The sequence below is a fragment of the Brassica rapa genome, unplaced genomic scaffold (genome assembly GCF_000309985.2).
Source record: "Brassica rapa cultivar Chiifu-401-42 unplaced genomic scaffold, CAAS_Brap_v3.01 Scaffold0174, whole genome shotgun sequence".
Taxonomy (NCBI): Eukaryota; Viridiplantae; Streptophyta; class Magnoliopsida; order Brassicales; family Brassicaceae; genus Brassica; species Brassica rapa.
In genome coordinates this window covers 115,845-136,463 of record NW_022610118.1, presented here as the reverse complement: position 1 = coordinate 136,463, position 20,619 = coordinate 115,845, and the positions used below count along the sequence as shown (strand labels likewise).

Sequence of the window (20,619 nt, the reverse complement as noted above, 5' to 3'; positions counted from 1 at the left end):
GTATAGAGCCATGCTGAAGCTTACCAACGAGTTGGTATGGATCAAAGGCATCTTGAAGCACTTGGAGATTGATCAAGCAACTCCAATGACAATGCATTGTGACAATCAAGCTGCTATCCACATTGCATCCAACTCGGTGTTTCATGAGAGGACAAAGCACATTGAGGTTGATTGCCACAAGGTGAGACAGATGATTGTGCTAGGGGTGATCTTGCCATGCTATACAAGGAGTGAAGATCAGCTAGCGGATGTGTTCACCAAGGCTGCAAGGCAAAAGACTATGGAGTCCATTCACATCAGATTGGGACTCATAGATCTTGGGAAGAGAAGGAGCTAATCCCCTTAGCTGCAAGGTCTTTACTCTTTTTCCCTCATCAAAGTTTTATCCCATTGGGTTTTCTTTGGTGAGGTTTTTAATGAGGAAGATCTTGTAGCTTTCCAAGCTTAGGCTTTCACAAAGCTAAGCTTGAGGGGGAGTGTTGAGTTGAGTTGATTATATTGGTATGGAGAGAAGAGGAGTTGAAGAGGAGAAGAAATGGAGAAGCTTGGGGAGTTTTGGTATGAATGGTACGAACGGCCGTACAAGGCCGTACAAGGCCGTACAAGGCCGTACACGGCCGTACCGTCCGTACCAAAGGTCTCGACCAAAACTTACCCAACTCGACCAAGTGAAACGGTAACAAGGAAATGTTACCTTGAGGGCTTAAGGAGAAGGGATCAGACCGTTGAGTGGATAAGGGAAGAGCGTGCCAGGCTGGAACAGGCTGTAAAGAGGCAAAGCGTGTGAGCCTTATCATCCAATCATCCGGAAAGCAACCTTGACTCTACATGCTTCAATAGTGCCCATTTCGCCTCTTGTAAACCCTTATGCTTTCCATATAAATATGTAACCTCACTCATTAATAAGATCATGCAGTTTGAGTCTCTCTAATCTCTTAGACACTATGGTTCTCTCTTAGACACTAAACGGCTCTCTCTAGTCTTTTAATCTTTCACAAACTTCTCTTAATCACTTCTTAAACTTTCTCTTTATTCTGATTACTCTAAGGATCTCTTAATCTCATAATGAGATTGAGAGATCTTTAGAGTAACTAGAATGTAAGTGAGAGTTTAGGTGAAGTTTAGAAGTGATTATGAAAGACTAAGTAACTTGAGAGCCGTTTAGAGTCTAAGAGAGAACCATAGTGTCTAAGAGATTAGAGAGACTCAAACTGCATAATCTTTATTAGTGTTGATGAGTTACAATATATAGAGTGAGCATACAAGGGTTTTCGAAATCAAGGAGAGGACTAAAGCATGTGAGGTCAATCAGGAGAGGATAAGCTCATTTGGACTAGCCAATTAGCTTCTCCACATGCGCGGAGTATCTAGCATCTTGGACCAAGATGCTCTTGCCTTTCCAGCTGTTCCAGCCTGTCAAGGCGCGCTCTGCCTTATCCCTAAACGGTCTGATCCTTCTCCACTTGAGTAACTCTTCCATAGTTACCGTTTCACTTGTGCAAGGTAACTTTGGTTGAGGCTTGGATGGTACGGACTGTACGGCTTGTACGGCCTTGTACGGATGTCCGTACCATGCTCTCCCTAAACTCCCTTAAGCTTCCTCATCTCCTTTCCTCTTCAACTCCTTAGCTCTTCATACATATACTCAGCTCAACTCAACACCTGGTTCACAGCAAAACATATATCAGGCCTTGTGATGGTAAGGTAAATCAATTTGCCAACAAGTGTTCTATAGAGTTTAGGATCATGAAATGGCTTGCTGTCTTCAATCTCCCCCTCTCTTGGTACTTTGTAGCCATCCTCCATTGGCATCCTTGCTGTCTTGCCTCCATAAGCACCTGCACCTTTCAAAAGATCAAGTGTATACTTCCTTTGGGACATGAACAAACCTTCCTTGGATCTACAAATCTCAATTCCAAGGAAGTATTTCATTTCTCCCAAGTCTTTGATTTCAAACATAGACTTTAGAAACTCCTTGGTTGCTTTGATACCTTCCTTATCACTCCCAGTGATAATGATATCATCCACATACACAAGGAGAGCAACCATACCTGAGGGTGTCGTGAGTTTAAAGAGAATGTGATCCAATTCTGACTTCTTGAAGCCTCGGCCATTCAGAGTTGTGCTCAACTTGTTATACCAAGCTCTTGGTGATTGCTTCAACCCATAAATGGCTTTCTTTAGCCTCAGTACATTCCCTCTCTTCACTAGATGTTCCAGACCTGATATGATCATGGACCAGCTAGTTGATAAAGATGGAGAAGGAGAGACTGAAGATACACTAGCTGAAGAAGAAGATGTCCTAGCCATTCCCACAGGTCCCATAACTCGTGCAATGACAAGAAGACTCAAGGAAGCTGTTGGAAACATACTGAAGATCTCTAAGGAGCAAGAAGACTGTCTTGGTAGAAGCTTGAGCCACCAAGACACACTCATCACCATTCAGGTGATCTTATCATCAAGCTGATCATCATCTAGGCAAGTGGCTTGGTATACTCTTTTTCCCTTGATTAGTTTTGTCCCAATGGGTTTTCTAATCAAGGTTTTTAATGAGGTATCAAGTTCACTTACACATTCCTAGTTGATGTATCTTGATGCAACTCGGCCTAAGGCACCTTGGACCGACTTCATCAACTATCTTATATTATGTTTTACTCTAAGTGTTATGTTATTACTTTGAAACCGTGTGGAGCCTTCTCCTTTATGTTTTCTTATGTTTTCGAGACCTTGTGCATGTACAAGGATCTCTCTATTTAAGTGTATCACAAACCCTCATTCTAATCTAAGTTATCTTTTGTTTAAAACCTTTTTGGTGTCTTCTCTCTTGCTTTGCGAGTTGTTGAAGTGTCTGGTGTGTAATATCCAGTCTACTGGTGTGTAATATCCAGTGTTAAGGGCCTTAGTTTGGTGTGTCATATCCGATCTATAGCCTAGGAGTATCAAGGAGCCTTTCCGCAGCCTCTTGTGTCACCAATCAATCCACAAACCTTGATAAACTTGAGTCCTTGACTCGTTTATGCAAGGATCTATCCCGATCCATCCAGAGACGCATCCTAGGAGTTCATCAAGTGGTATCAGAGCACTCTGGAAGGGGAGTTTCGATTTCTCTTTTGTTTGTTCATAAGATCTACTCTTTATCGTTTTATATCTTTGATCATTTGGGATTTGCGTGTTGTTTCTCACTCGATCTGATTAGTATCATTGATAGGATTGATAGATCTATTGTTTCATGGTTCAATATTGATAGATCTGAGGATTCTGATCAAGTTTTGAATAAAACTTTTCACATTCTTGTCGATTACGTTACTAGGTTGCTTGATCCGAAAGTTCCTTGTGTTCGTGTGATTCGATCTGTTACTAGAACCGTAGATCAAGTTTTGTTTAATCTCAAATCATCACCTGTTGAATCTCGAATCCTTTTCTGATAAATCTGAGTTGATTGTGTCAATAAAATCGATTTGAATTCCTTACTTGTTGATCACGGTATTGATTTGCCGCGTCGCTTGAGATTTGTTTGATTGTTTCCGATTGTTTCTTTCATTGAATCTCGAATCATAAATCAAATTGCCCGTGGAACTACTTACTTGTTTCAGTCTTTTGTGTGTAACAGAAAACAATGGGAACTGAAGAAGATGATGCAACGTATATGAGAAGAAACAAACTCCTACAAGAAGCTATCACCAAACAAGTAATGGAAGACTTGGTAAAGTTGCTGGATGAGAGATACGATCAGAGAGCCCCTGGTAGACAAGACCAAACGACTGATCATCAGCAAGCACCTAGGAGGAATGGACGTGAACGACAAGAGCATGCTGGTTCACAAGAAACTGATAACTTTTATGAAAGAGATAGGGCACGGCACAGCTCGGCTTCTAGACATAGCTCTTCCTCTAGACACAGCAGTAGAAGATCTAGACGTGACCATGAAGGGCGTAGGTATCAAAGAGATGAGCTTGCTGGAGTTAAGATCAAGATACCTCCTTTCCATGGCAAAGCCGATCCTGATGCTTATCTAGAATGGGAGAAGAAGATTGATCTAGTCTTCAATTGTCGGCGTTATTCAGAAGCTAAGAAGATTCAAATTGCTGTTACTGAGTTCTATGATTATGCTTTGAGTTGGTGGGATCAACTAGTCACCAATAGAAGGCGCAATGGGGAATTTCCTGTTGAGACTTGGGCAGAAATGAAGGCTCTCATGCGCAAGAGATTTGTGCCTAGCCATTACCACCGGGATCTCCATCAGAAGCTAAGAAAACTCACGCAAGGCTCACGGACAGTCGAAGAATACTATCAGGAGATGGAGTTGTTGATGTTAAGAGCTTGCATATCTGAGGATAGAGAAGCTACTATGGCACGGTTTCTTGGAGGACTCAACCGTGAGATACAAGACAGTGTGGAGATGCAACACTACTTGGAGATGGAGGAGATGCTACACAAAGCCATTCTAGTGGAACAACAAGTAAAGAGAAAAGGTCACTCCCGAGGCAACTATGGAACTAGATATCAAGGTGCTAAAGAAGATAAGCCAAGTCACCAGAAAGAGAGCAAGTCATATCAAAAGGATGAGGAAAAACCTACTAGTTCCCTCAGCAAGGATAAAGGGAAAGCTGAAGCCTCTACTACAAGATCAAGAGATGTTAAGTGTTTTAAGTGCCAAGGAAGAGGACACTACGCTAATGAATGCACCAACAAACGTGTGATGATCCTTCATGACAATGGAGAATATGAATCTACTGATGAGGAGACAGAGGCCGAAGAAGATCACAGTTCAGAAGAGGAGTATGTTGCCAACCCGGTCGCTGGAAGGTTGCTAGTTGCTAGAAGAACCTTGAGTCTTCAAAGCAAGACCGAAGAGATGGAGCAAAGAGAGAATCTCTTCTATACTAGATGTCTAGTACAAGGAAAGGTCTGTAGTCTTATTGTGGATGGAGGCAGTTGTGTCAACGTTGCGAGTGAGACTATGGTTAAAAAGTTGGGTTTGAGGGTCCAGAAGCATCCTAAACCATATAGGCTCCAATGGCTCAATGAAGAGGGCGAGATGAGAGTCTCTACTCAGGTTGTGGTTCCCTTAGCCATTGGTAAATATGAAGATGAGATTCTTTGTGATGTACTGCCTATGGAAGCTGGACACATTCTCCTTGGAAGGCCGTGGCAATCAGATAGACGTGTGATACATGATGGGTATGCCAACAAGCACACCTTTGAGTTTAAAGGGAGAAAGACAGTTCTTGTGCCTATGACTCCTAAGGAAGTTCAGGTTGATCAGCTCCAACTACAAAAGAAGAAAGAGATTGATCTACCCGCTGAATCAACAAAGCAACTAAACTTCTATGCCAAGTCTGGTGATGTTAAAAGATCTCTCTGCTCTAACCTTCCTATTCTTTTGTTTATCTATAAGGAATCACTCTTGACTACTACTGATATTGCACCGGAGTATCCGAGTGAACTTGTGTCTCTTTTGCAGGAATATCAAGATGTTTTTCCAGAAGATAGTCCCAAAGGACTACCACCAGTGCGAGGGATTGAACACCAAATTGACTTTGTGCCTGGTTCTACACTTCCCAACAGGCCAGCATACAGAACCAATCCGGTTGAGACCAAAGAACTACAAAGACAAGTAGAGGAACTGATGGAGAAAGGGCATATCCGAGAGAGCATGAGCCCTTGTGCTGTTCCAGTACTGCTTGTGCCCAAGAAAGATGGAAGCTGGCGCATGTGTGTTGATTGTAGAGCAATCAACAATATAACAGTGAAGTATCGCCATCCTATTCCTAGATTAGATGATATGCTTGATGAATTACATGGTTCATGCATCTTTTCTAAGATAGATCTAAAGAGTGGATATCATCAGATTAGGATGAAAGAAGGAGATGAGTGGAAAACTGCCTTTAAGACTAAGCATGGGTTATATGAGTGGTTAGTTATGCCCTTTGGATTGACTAATGCACCTAGTACTTTCATGAGATTGATGAACCATGTGCTTAGGTCCTTTATAGGTTTGTTTGTGGTAGTTTACTTTGATGATATCCTAATCTACAGTCAGAGTCTAGAAGAGCATATAGACCATCTTAAGACTGTTCTTGATGTGTTGAGGAAAGAAAAACTTTATGCTAATCTTAAGAAATGTACATTCTGCACAGATAACTTGGTCTTTTTAGGTTTTATTGTGGGTGCAGATGGGGTTAAAGTTGATCCGGAGAAAGTAAGGGCTATACAAGAATGGCCAATTCCTAAAACCGTGAGTGAAGTAAGAAGCTTCCATGGACTTGCTGGCTTCTATAGGCGCTTTGTGAAAGACTTCAGCACCATTGCATCTCCCTTGACCGAAGTAATCAAGAAAGAAGTGGATTCAAGTGGGGAGAAGCACAAGAACTTGCTTTCCAATGCCTTAAAGAGAAGCTTACTCATGCCCCTCTTCTTATACTTCCTGACTTTCATAAAACTTTTGAAATAGAATGTGATGCCTCAGGAATTGGTATTGGTGCTGTATTGATGCAGGAGAAGAGACCCATTGCATACTTCAGTGAGAAGCTTGGAGGAGCTACCCTCAACTATGCAACTTATGATAAAGAGCTGTATGCCTTGGTGAGAGCCTTGCAGACTTGGCAGCACTATCTCTGGCCTAAAGAATTCGTCATACACACAGATCATGAGTCTCTCAAATACCTCAAAGGACAGAACAAGCTCAGCAAGAGACACGCAAGGTGGGTTGAGTTCATTGAGACATTTCCTTATGTCATCAAGTATAAACAAGGTAAGGAAAACATAGTTGCTGATGCACTATCCAGAAGGTATGTTCTCTTGAACACTCTTGATGCTAAGCTATTAGGATTTGAGCAGATTAAAGGAATGTATGAGAATGATCCTGATTTTAGAGAGGCTTACAACTCTTGTGAGAAATTGGCTGTAGGACACTACTTTAGACATGATGGTTTTCTTTTCTATGATAATCGATTGTGTGTGCCTAACTGTTCTTTGAGAGACTTGTTTGTTAGGGAATCTCATGGAGGAAGTCTCATGGGTCACTTTGGTGTTGCAAAGACTCTTAAAACTTTGCAGGATCACTTCTTTTGGCCTCGGATGAAAAGAGATGTGGAGAAACTATGTGAGAGATGTGCAACTTGCAAGCAAGCTAAATCTAAGGTTCAGTCTCACGGTTTGTATACTCCTCTCCCTATACCTTATCATCCTTGGAATGACATATCTATGGATTTCATTGTTGGATTGCCTAGAACTAGGACTGGAAAGGATTCTATCTTTGTAGTTGTGGATAGGTTCTCAAAGATGGCACATTTCATAGCTTGTCACAAAACTGATGATGCATTGCATATTGCTAACTTGTTCTTTAAAGAGATTGTGCGTATACATGGCATGCCTAAGACTATTGTTTCTGATAGAGATACTAAGTTTCTTAGTTATTTTTGGAAGACTCTTTGGTCTAAACTAGGTACTAAACTCTTGTTTTCTACTACTTGTCATCCACAAACTGATGGACAAACTGAAGTAGTTAATAGGACTCTTGGAACACTCTTGCGTACATTCATAAAGAAAAACTTGAAATCATGGGAAGACTATTTGCCTCATTGTGAATTTGCATACAATCATGCTGTGCATTCTACTTCTAAGTTTTCTCCTTTTGAAATTGTTTATGGGTTCAATCCCAACTCTCCTTTGGATTTAATCCCTTTACCTGAGTGTGAAAGGGTCAGCTTTGATGGCAAAAAGAAGGCAGAGATGGTGAAGCAACTCCACGAGCAGGCTAGGCTCAACATTGAGGCGAAAACCAAACAGTATGTTAAGCATGCCAACAAAGGAAGGCGTGAGATGGTCTTTGAAGTGGGTGATCAGGTCTGGATTCACCTAAGGAAAGAGAGGTTTCCAAATGAAAGGAAGTCCAAGCTAATGCCGCGGATTGATGGACCTTTTGAGGTCATAAGGAAGATCAGCGACAATGCCTACAAGCTGGATTTGCGAGGTAAGTATGATGTGAGTAATAGCTTCAATGTTACTGACTTGATTCCTTTTATTGCAGATGAGCCAGATTTGAGGACAAATCCTTTTCAAGTGGGAGGGGATGATATGATCATGGACCAGCTAGTTGATAAAGATGGAGAAGGAGAGACTGAAGATACACTAGCTGAAGAAGAAGATGTCCTAGCCATTCCCACAGGTCCCATAACTCGTGCAATGACAAGAAGACTCAAGGAAGCTGTTGGAAACATACTGAAGATCTCTAAGGAGCAAGAAGACTGTCTTGGTAGAAGCTTGAGCCACCAAGACACACTCATCACCATTCAGGTGATCTTATCATCAAGCTGATCATCATCTAGGCAAGTGGCTTGGTATACTCTTTTTCCCTTGATTAGTTTTGTCCCAATGGGTTTTCTAATCAAGGTTTTTAATGAGGTATCAAGTTCACTTACACATTCCTAGTTGATGTATCTTGGATGCAACTCGGCCTAAGGCACCTTGGACCGACTTCATCAACTATCTTATATTATGTTTTACTCTAAGTGTTATGTTATTACTTTGAAACCGTGTGGAGCCTTCTCCTTTATGTTTTCTTATGTTTTCGAGACCTTGTGCATGTACAAGGATCTCTCTATTTAAGTGTATCACAAACCCTCATTCTAATCTAAGTTATCTTTTGTTTAAAACCTTTTTGGTGTCTTCTCTCTTGCTTTGCGAGTTGTTGAAGTGTCTGGTGTGTAATATCCAGTCTACTGGTGTGTAATATCCAGTGTTAAGGGCCTTAGTTTGGTGTGTCATATCCGATCTATAGCCTAGGAGTATCAAGGAGCCTTTCCGCAGCCTCTTGTGTCACCAATCAATCCACAAACCTTGATAAACTTGAGTCCTTGACTCGTTTATGCAAGGATCTATCCCGATCCATCCAGAGACGCATCCTAGGAGTTCATCAAGACCTGGTGGAGGATACATATAGACTTCATCCTCAAGCTCTCCTTGTAGAAATGCATTCTTTACATCCATTTTCCACAATCCCCATCCTAGGTTCACAGCCAAGCTTAAAACAATCCTAATGGTGTGTAGCTTGGCTACTGGTGCAAATGTCTCAATGTAATCCTCTCCATATGTCTGAGTGAACCCTCTTGCTACTAGTCTAGTCTTCTTCCTCTCAATCGACCCATCAGCCTTGTACTTGATTGTAAAGATCCATCTACTAGACACAGCTTTCTTCCCTTTTGGTAGTTCACCCTCATACCATGTATCATTCTTTATCATAGCTCCTGCCTCAGCTCCTACTGATTCCTTCCATTCCTTATCCTCCATTGCCTCTTCATAGCTTCTTGGAATGTGATTCTCATCCAAGTTTACCATGAATGCGCAATGTGCTTCTGGATATTGAGCAAAAGAACACACGGCCTGAGTAGGATGCTTCACAGCTTGGGCATTGTAGTACACTCTTGTGTTTACCCAACTGGAAGGATCCTTTCTCAGTCTTGTACTTCTTCTCAATACTGGCCCTTCTTGCGCCATCTCTTGTTCTTCTTCTTGTGGCAGCACACTTGTTTCAGATCTTTCTTCTCCTAGCTGACTTGCTTCAGCTCCTTCTTCCCTTAGCTGACTCTCTTCAGCTCCTTCTTCTTGATCATTTGATTCCACAGCTTGATCATGAGAGCCAGAACTCTCTTCTCTACTTGTTTCTACACGGTTTGGCGTTCTTGTTTCATTCCCCCCCTCATGCTCAAGGTTGGAAGTCTGATGATCCGGGACTGGGGTAGTTGATATCTTGCATATTTGCATTGTTTTATCCATTCATCCATGAGCATTTTCATCATGTAGATTAGGATTTAGCCATGTCTAGGTTGCATTTTGCATTCATTGTCCTTATTAGGTGTTGGAGTGCCACATGGAGTTCTTGGGGACATTTGGATGCATTTGGAGCTTAAAGGACGTGAAATAGGTGATCATTGGACGAGCAGAGCATGGGAGCGAGGTTCCGCAGCGACGTCATGAGGTCGCTCCAAAGCACCCCCCAGAGCGACTTGCCCAGAGCGACGCCCCGAGGTCGCTCGCATCTCACACCCCTCTCGCAGCGACCTCCCAAAGCGACACCCCGAGGTCGCTCGCGTCTCCATGGCGAGACGACACGAAGCAAAGCCTGGAGCGACCTCTCAGAGCGAGCCACTGAGGTCGCTCCCGAAGGCCGGAGCGACTTGTCGGAGCGACATGCCGAGGTCGCTCCGCGTCTATTATCTGCTCGATTTCTATTTTACTTAAGGGCCTTTTGGTCATTTCACTATGGACGTTTTACATTTCTAAAACCTATGTTTTAAACATCTTTTGTAGCCACCAGGCAGATTATCTTTTGATTTTGAGAAATACACAAAAACTCTCTAGAGAAGTTCATCTCTTGGATTTTGATTGTTGTGTTCTTGTTGATTTCTTATCTATTTCTCTACATGGTTAATCTAAAATCCAATATGGGTTTAAGAGGAATCATGGAGATTAGTGAGTAATCACCTTTTGAATTCATGGGTTAGGGAGATTAAGGGTGATTAGGTTAGAGCTAGGATGTTTTAGTGTAGATTATTCATATTTCCTTGCTAGTAGAGTAATCATAATGCATCTTCTGAGTTGGCCACTCAGTTGTTGATCCTTAGGCATTTCTCACCCGAAAGGTGTTCGATGAAATGCCCGAGACAACTCTCCTAGGCTTTTAGTATACTTTGCCAAAGACATTTGTTGTTAAAGGTGCTAAGATAGCTAATAGACTTGTTAGTAATGATTGCTTTCATATTATTCAACCAAAGACATTTGATGTTTGAGATATGTTAGCAAATGAGCATTCATCTAGACATAGAGCTTGCTTAGAATTGTGTCTAGGCTTAAGGTTGATAGTTTGATTGATCATTTGCCATCCTTAGTTCGATACTTGATCACCCAAGGTCTAATCCCTATGCCCATGAGTTCTCTTTTCCCTTAGTCAAGAAAGTATCATTCTGTTATTGCTTTCTAGTTTAGTAGTAGTTTAAAACCCATCTAAATCATTGGTTGCACTTAGATTAAGTGAGTACTTGCATTCTCAGTGCTTTGATATCCCTCAGAACTGGTTCGACAATCTTTTATACTACAACATTTGTCTTAGGAGCCTTGAAAACTCCTAACATCAGTAGTGCTTCTCCCCCCTTGATGTCCTTGATTCATGTTGATTCCAAGGCCTTCTAGGATAATCCTCAAGGTTTCAGCTCTATCAGAGGTAAGATCCTTCAAGTCTTCTTGAATCTGTTCCTCATAATATCCTTTCTCTTCAACAAACTTCACTTCTCTAGATACTAACACTCTCCTTGTGTTAGGATCATAGCACTTGTATCCTTTCTGACTTGATGAGTATCCAATGAACATTGCCTTTGAACTCTTAGCTTCTAGCTTGTTTCTTATCTCTCCAGGCACCATCACAAAACACAAACACCCAAAGACCTTCATATTCTGTTGTGGTGTATAGGGACAGCTTGTCTGATGAAGAATTCCATGCTGAGCTAGGTGTAGCTTGAATGCTTGTCCCGTGTACTCTCCTCCATTATCTGACCTGAAAATCTTTATCTTGGCATTGTAATGGTTAGTCACATAGGATTGAAAATTTTTAAATGCATCAAGTACCCTATCTTTGGTTGGAATTAAAGTTAACCAGGTGTATTTGGATTGTTCATCAATGAAAGTTACATAATACTTATGGTTTTCTCTAGATAGGCAAGGTGCAGTCCAAACATCAGAATGAATAAGATCAAAACACTTTTCATAAACAGTAGTAGACTTGGTAAAGACAGTTCTACAATGCTTGCCTAAAATGCAAGCTTCACAATCATTATTCTCAAAGGAAACACCTGGCAACATCAGTTTTAAAGCCTTATTATGAGGGTGTCCTAATCTAGCATGCCACAATGCATTTTTACTTAAACCAGAACTAGAAACAGAAGTAAACGAGCAGCTATATCTAGAAACAGGAGTGAGATCTTCAAGTAAATATAGCTCTCCTTTAGTCACTCCCTTTCCAATCATCTTGCTGCTTTTAATATCCTGAAACTTCACATCATTAGGACTGAATATAACATTGCATTGCAAATCAGTAGCACATTTCTTAACAGATAACAAGTTTGATGTAAATTCAGGCATATAAAAAGCTTTAGTTTCCTTATCAAATAGTTTAAGACTTCCTATTCCTCTAATAGGAATCTTATCTCCATTAGCAATCAGTACTTTCCATTCATTGGCACAATGTTTTTAATTAAGCTAGTGTCACTTATCATATGATGAGATGCACCTGAATCAATCACTAATGGCTTAATGTCATGAGAACTAGCAATATGTGCAAGGATACTAGATTGTTTGAATGCATGATCATTTCTAGCAAAGTTTGCAATTCTAGATTGATTTACCATTTCTATCAAGCTCTCATGCATCCTATCAGTTCTAGTTAGATTCTCATAGTTCTCTACCACCCTAGAACCAAAAGAATACCCAAAGATGTTACCATTCTCCTTGAACATCTTAATGAGCGCATCAAGGTCGGATCTCCTTAGATACTCTTGATCATTGTTCCCACGGTTGCTTGATGCTCCAGTGTAGGCTACAAGAGACTTTCCATCACCTGCCTCACGCCCATCTATCTCCTTTCCTTTGCTTGTACCAGCTCCACTTGTACCATCCGAGACATTAGCCCTTGCCTCACGATCCTTCATGAACTTAGCCGGCTTGAGGTGAGGATGGAGTATCCAGCATTGGCTCTTCTTGTGGCCATGCTTCTTGCAGTGATCACAACTCCCATTGAACCTCCTCTCCTCAAACTTCCCATGCGCAGCCGCAGCCTTGTTTGCTTGTGGAGCTTCACTACCTTCCTCTTGAGTTGCCTGGCTTGCAAGGGAAAGATCTCCTTTCTTTGCAAACAACCCAATGGAGCCTTGCTCCTTCTGAATCCGCGCACACACATCCTCAAGATCAGGTAGAGTGTCTTCTCTAAGCAGGTGCTGGATGAGACCGTTGTAAGCCGGGTTCAGCGTGAGGAGTAGCCCAAAGACCTTGTCTTGCTCTCTCCTCTTGTTGAGCTCATCAGCATCCGTTGTGCTTGGCCTAAGCATCTCCATCTCGGACCAGAGACTCCTGAATCTCCCTAGATGCTTGGTGAACTCCATGTCTTCTTGTACAAGGTTGTTGATGGCTTGCTTCACTTCAAACACTCGGCTTAGGTTTGATGTGTTGCCATACACCTTCTTCAAAGTATCCCACAGCTCCTTAGCAGACTCACAGTAGCTGTATGCATCCAGAATAGCCGGCTCAAGTGACGCATGAAGCACAGACATCACCAGCATGTCCTCTTGATGCCACTTCTCTTCCGCCTTGCTTGCAGCCTCACCATCATCCTCTCCTTGAGTGATGAGTTTTGGAGCTTCTCCGGGGGTGATGTGCTTCCACAACCCCTTGCTTCCCACCGTGGTTCTCACCATCCGAGACCACACCAAGTAGTTGGTTCCCTTGAAACACACAGCTACCTTCATGTTCATGTTCATCCCACTCTCCATGTTGAATGATGAACTCTCTAAGCTTCAGAAACTTTATCTTGAGTTGAGTGACTTGTAGAAACCTTCACAGCCTCGATCTTCAACCCACACAGCTTCAGATGATACACCACAACCAGTCTTGAACTTGAAAAGTACCCAGAAAATCTCAAACACACAAGAACACACAAGAGTTTCTTCAAAGCTTCAACCTTGAGGCTTCAAAGAATCTCACACGACCTCAGGTTCTCACTAACCTGGCTCTGATACCATATCACTTTTAGTGATGTTTAGAGTGATCTGAGTATTTAGGAAAGATTAGAAGAGATTTAGAGAAGATTAAAGTATAAAATGAGATTAAGAGTCTAAAGTAAGAACTAGAGAGAGACTAAGAGAGACTCATAACTTGCTTAATCTTATTAATGATGAGGTTACAATATATAGAGAGAGATCAGATACAAGGGTTTCCATTTGATCACTATTCTAAGCATGTGGAGTCAAGGGAAGAGGCTCCTCATTTCAAACTCAGCCAATGAGAGAGTGATCGTGTGTGAGGCATCTTGGACTGAGATGCTTTGCCTTTCCAGCCTGTCACAGCCTGTCAAGGCTCTCCACCTTATCCACAACCTTATCCCAACCTCAGCGCACACTCCTCTCTTCCTGGTAAGTTTCCCTTTACCCATTTCACTCTCAAGTAACTCCTTTCACTAAGGTAACTTTCTTTTAACCCTTTTTACCACAGTAACTAATATTTACTGTGGTAACTTTCTCCACCCAAGTAACTTCAACCCTCCATAACTACTCCTCATCTCAACACGGATGCTCTCATTGGACACTTTCAAATGGGCGCTCCCCTTATGCTTTGACCTCACATGCTTGTATACTGAAACCCTAGTGTCTCCTACTCACTATATATTGTATCTCAATCACATTAATGAAAGTTAGACAGTTCTAATCACTAAATCTCTCTGCACATTTCACAATGATTCTCCATTAGTCTCATAATCTCTTACTCTCTCTTAATCTATCTCTTATTCTCTTATAAACTCAGATTCTACTTTACATTTCTCAAAAGTCATATGGTATCAGAGCCAGGTTGATTTCAATCTGAGTTCTTTGGTGTTTCTCTTAAAGATTCAAACTTGAAGCTTTAAGAGATCAAGTGAGTGTGTTTGGAGTGTTCTTGAGAGATTCGACATCACAAAGGTTTCAACTACTTTGTGGGAGATCTTTTCTGGTTCTTTGGAGGTTCTTTGAAGATACAAGACAAGATACAAGGTGGGAAGCTGGGGTTGCGAATCTGAGGTCCAAGATCATGTCTTTTGCAAGCTATTGAAGTGAAGCTGTTGAAGATGGAAAGCGGAATGAAGATGAAGGTTGCGGTGACTTTCAAGGGAAGTAACTGCCTAGTATGGTCTAGGATGGTGAAGACTGCTGTGGGAAGCAAGGGTTTATGGAAGCACATCACATCCGGTGAGGCTCCTAAGCTGATTACCCAAGAAGGAGACAAGGAGAGTGTCTCGGAGAGTGAAGCTGAGAAGTGGCAGCAAGAAGACATGATGGTGATGTCAGTTCTTCATGCCTTGTTGGAGCCAGCTATACTGGATGCTTATAGCTACTGTGAGACAGCCAAGGAGCTGTGGGACACACTGAAGAAGGTGTATGGAAACACTTCCAATCTGAGCCGTGTGTTTGAAGTAAAGAAGGCAATCAATGGGTTGTCTCAAGAAGACATGGAGTTTACCAAGCATTTGGGAAGGTTCCGGTCACTGTGGTCTGAGTTGGAGATGCTTAGGCCAAGTACACTTGTTCCAGAGCTCCTAAATGAGAGGCGTGAGCAGGACAAGGTCTTTGGGCTCCTACTCACGCTGAATCCAAGCTACACTGGTCTAATCCAGCACATGTTGAGGTCCGAGAAGCTACCTGATCTAGAGGAGGCGTGTGCTCAGATACAAAAGGAGCAAGGCTCCATTGGCTTGTTTGGAGGCAAGGGGGAGCTGTCTCTTGCAAATGCTGTGCAATCTGATCATGAAGAGACTCCACAAGCCAACAAAGCAGCACACGGCAAGTATGAGGATAGGAAATTCAATGGCAATTGTGATCATTGCAAGAAGCATTGACACAAGAAGAGCCAATGCTGGATACTTCATCCTCATTTGAAGCCGGCGAAGTTCATGAAGGAAAGGGAGGCAAGGGCGCATGTATCTGATGGAGCAGGACCATCTAACCGTGGAGCTGAAGGAGAGGGACGTGAGGGTGATGGCAAGGCACTGGTGACATACTCAGCAACTCCTAACATCCGCGGCAATGATCAGGACTTCATAAGGAGATCCGAGATGGATGCACTCATCAAAATGCTCAAGGAGAATGGTAACATTCATGGGTACTCATTTGGTGCATCAATGATAGCTAGGACTATAGATAATACTCCATATGTTACTGACATTGCTAGGATGAATAGCATTAAGTGTAGTGACAATGCTAGAGCCGAGTACACCTTTGATAGAAATGCTAGGATGTATCATGAGCTTAAAGCATTTAGATCACCATTGAACCTGTGTCACACTGCTAGCAACATAACTAAGCCATTAATTGTTGATTCTGGTGCATCTCATCACATGATTAGTGATACAAATCTCATTAAAGATATAGAACCAACTAATGGACATGTTATGATTGCAAATGGAGATAAGATACCTATTAGAGGAATAGGAAACTTGAAATTGTTTGACAAAAACTCTAGAGCTTTCTATATGCCTGATTTCACATCCAACTTGTTATCTGTCAAGAAGTGCACAACTGATTTGAATTGCAATGTTATATTCAGCCCTAATGATGTGAAGTTTCAGGATATTGAGAGCAGCCAAATGATTGGAAAAGGAATCACTAAAGGAGAGTTGTATTTGCTTGAAGAACTTGAACCTGTTTCCAATCACAAATGCTCATTTACTTCTGCTTCTAGTTTAAATAAAAATGCTTTGTGGCATGCTAGATTAGGACATCCCCATGGTAGGGCTTTGAACTTGATGTTACCAGGTGTTTCATTTGAGAATAAGGATTGTGAAGCTTGCATTTTAGGCAAGCATTGTAAAACTGTTTTTCCAAACTCTACTAGTGTTTATGATAAGTGCTTTGATCTTATACATTCTGATGTTTGGACTGCACCTTGCATATCTAGGGATAATCATAAATACTTTGTGACATTCATTGATGAAAAATTCAAATACACCTGGTTAACTTTAATCCCATCAAAAGATAGAGTGATAGATGCATTTAAGAACTTTCAAGCTTATGTGACTAACCATTATCATGCCAAGATTAAAATTTTTAGGTCAGATAATGGAGGAGAGTACACAAGCTATGCGTTCAAGAGCCAAATGAATCATCATGGGATCTTGCATCAAACAAGCTGTCCTTATACTCCACAACAGAATGGGGTGGCTGAGAGGAAGAACAGGCACTTGATGGAGGTAGCTAGATCACTGGTGTTTCAAGCCAATGTCCCAAAGAGATTTTGGAGTGATGCGGTTGCAACTGCATGCTACTTGATCAACCGGATTCCTACTAAGGTGTTAAAGGATCAAGCACCATTTGAGGTTCTCAACAAGCACAAGCCATCAGTGGAGTACCTAAGAGTATTTGGGTGTTTATGCTATGTGCTGGTACCAGGAGAGTTGAGAAACAAGTTAGAAGCCAGAAGCAGGAAGGCAATGTTCATTGGTTACTCAACAACTCAAAAAGGATACAAGTGTTATGATCCGGAAGCTAGAAGAGTACTTGTATCTAGAGATGTGAAGTTCATTGAAGAAAGAGGATACTATGAGGAGAAGAATCAAGAGGAATTGAAAGATCTCACATCAGATAAGGCTGGAGTCTTAAGGACTATCTTAGAAGGTCTAGGCATCAGCATGAACCAGGATCAGTCTGCGAGTGGTGGGGGTCAAGAAGGAAGCTCAAGTGAACCCTCTTAGAGCTACACAAACACCTCACCTTGATCATGAGGGGGGAAGTGAACCTGAAACTCAAGAAAATGGCCAAGAAGGAGTCGGCTTGAGTGAAGAAGGAGAAGAGATCAACTCAGGTTCTCATCATCAAGGTGAGCAAAGCCAAGAAGATGAAGAACATCAGAGTGGAGTTCAAGAACCAAGTACACAAGATGAACCGGTTCAAGAGCAAGAACAACCTGTATTGAGAAGAAGCACAAGGCTGAGGAAGGATCCTTCCAGTTGGGTAAACACGCGAGTGTACTACAATGCCCAAGCTGTGGAGCATCCCTCTCAAGCTGTGTGCTCCTTTGCTCAATACCCTGAAGAACATTGTGCTTTTATGGTAAATTTGGATGAGAATTACATTCCAAGAAGCTATGAAGAGGCATTAATGGATAAGGAATGGAAGGAATCAGTTGGAGCTGAGGCAGGAGCTATGATCAAGAATGATACATGGTATGAGAGTGAGTTACCAAAAGGGAAGAAGGCTGTGACTAGTAGATGGATCTTCACAATCAAGTATAAGGCTGATGGAACAGTTGAGAGGAAGAAGTCAAGACTGGTTGCAAGAGGTTTCACTCAAACTTATGGAGAGGATTACATTGAGACCTTTGCACCAGTAGCTAAACTACACACAATCCGGATTGTATTAAGCTTGGCTGTGAATCTTGGATGGGGCTTATGGCAAATGGATGTGAAGAATGCATTCCTACAAGGAGAGCTGGAGGATGAAGTGTATATGCATCCACCTCCAGGCTTGGAACACTTAGTGAAAAGAGGGAATGTGTTGAGACTGAAGAAAGCTATCTATAGACTGAAGCAATCACCAAGAGCTTGGTACAACAAGCTGAGTACTACTCTGAATGGCCGAGGCTTCAAGAAGTCTGAACTAGACCACACCCTCTTCACTCTCACCACTCCCTCAGGTATGATTGCACTCCTTGTGTATGTTGATGATATCATTATCACAGGAAGTGACAAGGAAGGTATCATAGCAACCAAGGAGTTCCTTAAATCCATGTTTGAGATTAAAGACTTGGGAGAAATGAAATACTTTCTTGGAATTGAGATATGTAGATCCAAGGAAGGGTTGTTCATGTCCCAAAGGAAGTATACACTTGATCTTTTGAAAGGTGCAGGTCCTTATGGAGGCAAGACAGCAAGGATGCCTATGGAGGATGGCTACAAAGTCCCACGAGAGGGGGAGATTGAAGACAGCAAACCTTATCAGGATCCTAAACTTTATAGAAAACTAGTTGGTAAATTGATTTACCTTACCATAACTAGACCTGACATTTGTTTTGCTGTGAATCATGTGAGTCAACACATGCAAGTGCCTAAGGAGCATCACTGGCGCATGGTGGAGAGGATCTTGATGTATCTCAACGGCTCACCTGATCAAGGAGTTTGGATGGGTTGCAATGGGAGCACTGAAGTGGTTGGATACTGTGATGCAGATTGGGCTGGTGATAGAGCAGACAGGAGATCAACCACAGGCTATTGCACATTCATTGGAGGCAACTTGGTTACTTGGAAGAGTAAAAAGCAGAAAATGGTGTCTTGCTCAAGTGCAGAGGCTGAGTATAGAGCTATGCGGAAGCTTACCAACGAGCTGGTGTGGATCAAAGGCATCTTGAAGCATTTGGAGATTGACCAAGCCACGCCAATGACAATGCATTGTGATAACCAAGCTGCCATCCACATTGCCTCCAACTCGGTGTTTCATGAGAGAACCAAGCACATTGAAGTGGATTGTCACAAGGTGAGGCATATGATCATCTTAGGAGTCATCCTGCCATGCTATACAAGAAGTGAAGATCAGTTGGCTGATGTGTTCACTAAGGCTGCGAGACAGAAGACAATGGAGTCCATTCACATCAGGTTGGGCCTCATTGATCTTGGGAAGAGAAGGAGCTGATCCCCTTTGGCTGTGAGGTCTTTACTCTTTTTCCCTCATCAAGGTTTTGTCCCAATGGGTTTTCCTTGGTGAGGTTTTTAATGAGGAAGATCTCATGGCTGTCCAAGCTTAGACTTTCACAAAGCTAAGCTTGAGGGGGAGTGTTGAAGAGATGAGGATATAAGGAAGGGAGACTTATGGGAACTAGTTGAGCTTGGGGAGTTAAGGCATATCATGGACGAGCCATCCGTACAAGGCCGTACAGAATCCGTACTAGGCCGTACAAATGGAGGAGGTAACTCAGTCATGGTGAAACAAAGTTACCCAAGTAACTTTGTATGATGGGAAGAAGCCTTGATCACTTAGGCAAAGTGATCAGACCGTTGAGAATGGATAAGGAAGGGAGAAGGAGCGTGTGACAGACTGTCATGGACTGGAAGGATAAGGCATAAAGCAAAAGATGCCTCACACACGCGGATGCTCTCATTGGACACTTTCAAATGGGCGCTCCCCTTATGCTTTGACCTCACATGCTTGTATACTGAAACCCTAGTGTCTCCTACTCACTATATATTGTATCTCAATCACATTAATGAAAGTTAGACAGTTCTAATCACTAAATCTCTCTACACATTTCACAATGATTCTCCATTAGTCTCATAATCTCTTACTCTCTCTTAATCTATCTCTTATTCTCTTATAAACTCAGATTCTACTTTACATTTCTCAAAAGTCATAGGATAACTTCTTCATCCCAACTCCTATGAGATTTATTTAACTTCCTGGTGATTCTCCACCACTTTATGTATCCAAATCAAGCTTCTCACAAAGTGATTCATCCTGGTTTGATTGGAACGACGATGAAGCTGTGCTATTCCCAAACTGGGAAACTGGAATCACCTGATTTGAAAGTGGGATAACTTCTTCATCCCAACTCCTATGAGATTTATTCAACTTCCTGGTGATTCTCCACCACTTTATGTATCCAAATCAAGCTTCTCACAAAGTGATTCATCCTGGTTTGATTGGAACGACGATGAAGCTGTGCTATTCCCAAACTGGGAAACTGGAATCACCTGATTTGAAAGTGGGATAACTTCTTCATCCCAACTCCTATGAGATTTATTCAACTTCCTGGTGATTCTCCACCACTTTATGTATCCAAATCAAGCTTCTCACAAAGTGATTCATCCTGGTTTGATTGGAACGACGAAGAAGCTGT

The 20,619-nt window shown here is 42.0% G+C and overlaps 2 protein-coding genes across 2 annotated transcripts; both read left to right on the top strand.

Moving 5' to 3' along the window:
• Positions 1-2,901: 2,901 nt before the first annotated feature.
• LOC117129820 lies at positions 2,902-6,929 on the top strand. The gene is made up of 2 exons (XM_033283055.1): positions 2,902-6,343; positions 6,924-6,929. Exons 1-2 carry the CDS (start codon positions 3,617-3,619, stop codon positions 6,927-6,929), a joined length of 2,733 nt encoding a protein of 910 aa, XP_033138946.1. The 5' UTR covers positions 2,902-3,616.
• Positions 6,930-7,552: 623 nt separating this feature from the next.
• LOC117129819 lies at positions 7,553-19,739 on the top strand. The gene is made up of 2 exons (XM_033283054.1): positions 7,553-8,198; positions 19,568-19,739. Exons 1-2 carry the CDS (start codon positions 7,735-7,737, stop codon positions 19,737-19,739), a joined length of 636 nt encoding a protein of 211 aa, XP_033138945.1. The 5' UTR covers positions 7,553-7,734.
• The last annotated feature ends 880 nt before the right edge of the window (positions 19,740-20,619 follow it).